A 2795-nucleotide genomic window follows, 5' to 3' on the forward strand; every position below is an offset into this window, starting at 1 on the left:
AAAAAAGAGAACATACTTGTACTTACCAGAGTGGGGGAGGGAACTGAATGAAGGTGGCCAAAGGCACAAACTTCCAGTTATAAATAAGTACTAAGGATGTAATATGCAACATGACTATAGTTAATATTGCTATATGGTTTATATGGAAATTATTAGTGTAAATATTAAAAATTTCTCTTTTTTTGCATCTATATGAGGATGGATGTTAACTAATTTGTCACGGTAATAATTTCATAATATATATGTGTGTATACATATAAATCATTATGCTGTTAAATGTCAACTGTATCTCAATAAAACTGAAAAATAATCTAAAAAAAAAAAATTTTTTTTAATGTAATCAACGTCACCCTTGTGCTTAAAACTCACCAATGACTCACCTTATTTAGGGAAAAAAAGCTAAGGTGGTCTGCTTACTTCACTCTGTCCCCGGCTAGACAATGTGCCCTCCCAAGACCATTACCCTTTCTTGTACTCATCCCTGGCACTCAGGGTCTCTTACAGTGCCCGGCACAAAAGAGGTGCTCAGCACTCCTCTCTCAATTTCTTCCTCAGCCTGTTACCATTCAGTGACCATGTGTGCATATGGGACACCTTCACTTGAATCTCAAAGGGAACCTCAAATTTAATGTCTCCAAAACAGCTGTTTTACTCTGCTTCCTTTCCCATCTCTTCTGCTTTTTCTCCCTCACCTCTCCTCCTCTCCCTCCCCCCTAAAAAACTGTTCCTACGATTAATCTTCTCTGTCTTGGTATAAATAAAACTACTCTCTACTCAACTGCCCAAGCCAGAAACTTGGTAAGCAACAATGATTTCTCCTACATTCAAAATCATTTTCGACTCTCATCAATCTTACCTCCAAAATGGGTTCCCAAATTACTTGTGTTCAGTCTCATTTCTGTACTCTTGTTTATGCTGTTTCCTCTACTTGGAATGCTTGTTTTCTCCCTAGCATGGTTAACCAGGTCTCGATTTTGGTCATATTTTCCAAGAGTCCTTCCTTGCCCTTCCAACCTAGTTTGAGTGTCAGTGTTATGTGCGTTCTCCTATCACAGCCTAGGTCACACTGACTGCCACTTCTCCACTGGGCCGTGAGACCTCTCAGGCAAAAATCCGTGTCAGTCTTAGTCTGCTGCATCCTCTAAACCTAACACGCGCTTTGCAAAGAGCAGAGCTCAGGCACTATTGGTTAACTGGATGAACAAATGAACAAACGCCGGCGATGACAGACCCTGATGGTACAGGAGACTGGGTTAAGGGCGCGCAGCGGGAGGAGCACAGGTAGGGGTGGGGCTCCGCGTGGGTCTCGCTAGCCAGAAGCAGGCATAGGTTTCCCAGGAGACCGCCCCAGCGGACCTCTGGCAGGTCACTTACCGGCCTTGGAACCAAACCGACGGCACGGCATTCCCGCCCCGCAGGATCCGGGAAGCTGTTGGAGCAGGTCGCTGAGCTGGGGCCGAATTCGGGCCTGGAAACAGACCCGTTCCGTGCCTCGAAAACCAATCAGGCGGCTCCCCAGCGACATAGAGGGTCTGAAAGTCGCCATAATTATCCTGACCGCTTGCGCCAGAGGCGTCTGGGAGCGATTCCCGGTCTCGCGCGGTTCGTACAGCATTCTGGGAAATGTAGTCCGGTTGAGGGAGTGGAGGTGAAGGAAGCGACGCCAACTTCCGGACCTTATTTAGATTGTTTCTGTAAAGTGCTTGTTCACGCGTAGAAAGTTCATATTCTTCTCTATGCATAGAGCCAAAGGCAAAACTTAAACCGTCTTCCCTATGTGCTCTTTCTCCTGGGCCTTTCCTTTGTTTCCATGGCTCTAAACAAATTTCCGTTTCCTGCCCAAAACTTTTCTCCCAGCCCCAAGTTTAAATCCAACTGCCTATTCGACTTTTTTAAAACTTCTCACACACCTCACTCACCCCCAAATACAACTGATTCTAAGCCCTGATGGCCACCAGCCCATCATCCCCCATAAACTCATATATTTATTCTGTCTCAGAAATTTACTCCTTTCTTTCACAGCCTTTTTTTTTTAAATTTGTGATTATTTTGCTCATTTATCTGTACTTACTTTTCTCACCCCATGAAGACAACTATATATGTTACATCTATGTCCACAGCAAACATTTGTCAAATAAATGACTAGATGAATGACGAAATGACCCTGTTATTTTCTTCCCAGCTCTCCAGGAGGTGCAGGTCTTGTCCTCCCCTGGACTATATAGGTTAGTGCCTGTGCTAAGAACTTTTCTCAAGGCCTGGCTAAAGACAGGTGTTAAGTAGACACCTGTTCGTATTAGCTGGACGGGTACGCTCATCTTCTAATCTCACCACCTTTCTTCCACTGCCCAGTAAGTACCGTTTATGAACTCATTCTCTATTTGGGTCAGGAAGTTGAGAGCCCTACCCTTGGTGCTGCATTCAGGCATGACTGCTGCCCAGCACTTCTCACGCTTCCTCTCAGACCTATGGGATATACGGTGTCAGGGAGAGTGGTGGGATGCATGCAAGTGTCTCCCAGCCATGCCCTTTATCTGAGAATCAGCCACCTATTCCCATAGCCATTGCTGAGAGGGTAGGCGTCAGTAGCTATGTTTTTTTATTAACAAGTCCCTGGACAGAACTGATTGGACAATGAGTGGCTACCTAATGCAGGAGGAATGAGTCCATCAACAGCTGTATTAGTTCCCTGTAGCCACTGTAACAATTTATAACAAATTTGGTGGCTGAAAACAATAAGAATTTATTCTCTCACAGTTCTAGATGCCAGTAATCTGAAGTCAGTATCACTATCA

At 44.7% G+C, this 2795-nt stretch overlaps 1 protein-coding gene across 1 annotated transcript in view; it reads right to left on the reverse strand.

Moving 5' to 3' along the window:
* Positions 1–1576, reverse strand: part of MRPS22 (mitochondrial ribosomal protein S22) — a 16237-nt gene extending 14661 nt beyond the window's left edge. The window contains exon 1 of the mRNA XM_011357460.2: positions 1375–1576. Within this exon, the coding sequence (XP_011355762.1) occupies positions 1375–1546 (172 nt within the window). The 5' untranslated portion in view covers positions 1547–1576. The remainder of the gene's footprint in view (positions 1–1374) is intronic.
* Positions 1577–2795: the final 1219 nt, after the last annotated feature.

The sequence above is a fragment of the Pteropus vampyrus genome, unplaced genomic scaffold, assembly GCF_000151845.1.
Source record: "Pteropus vampyrus isolate Shadow unplaced genomic scaffold, Pvam_2.0 Scaffold35, whole genome shotgun sequence".
NCBI lineage: Eukaryota > Metazoa > Chordata > Mammalia > Chiroptera > Pteropodidae > Pteropus > Pteropus vampyrus.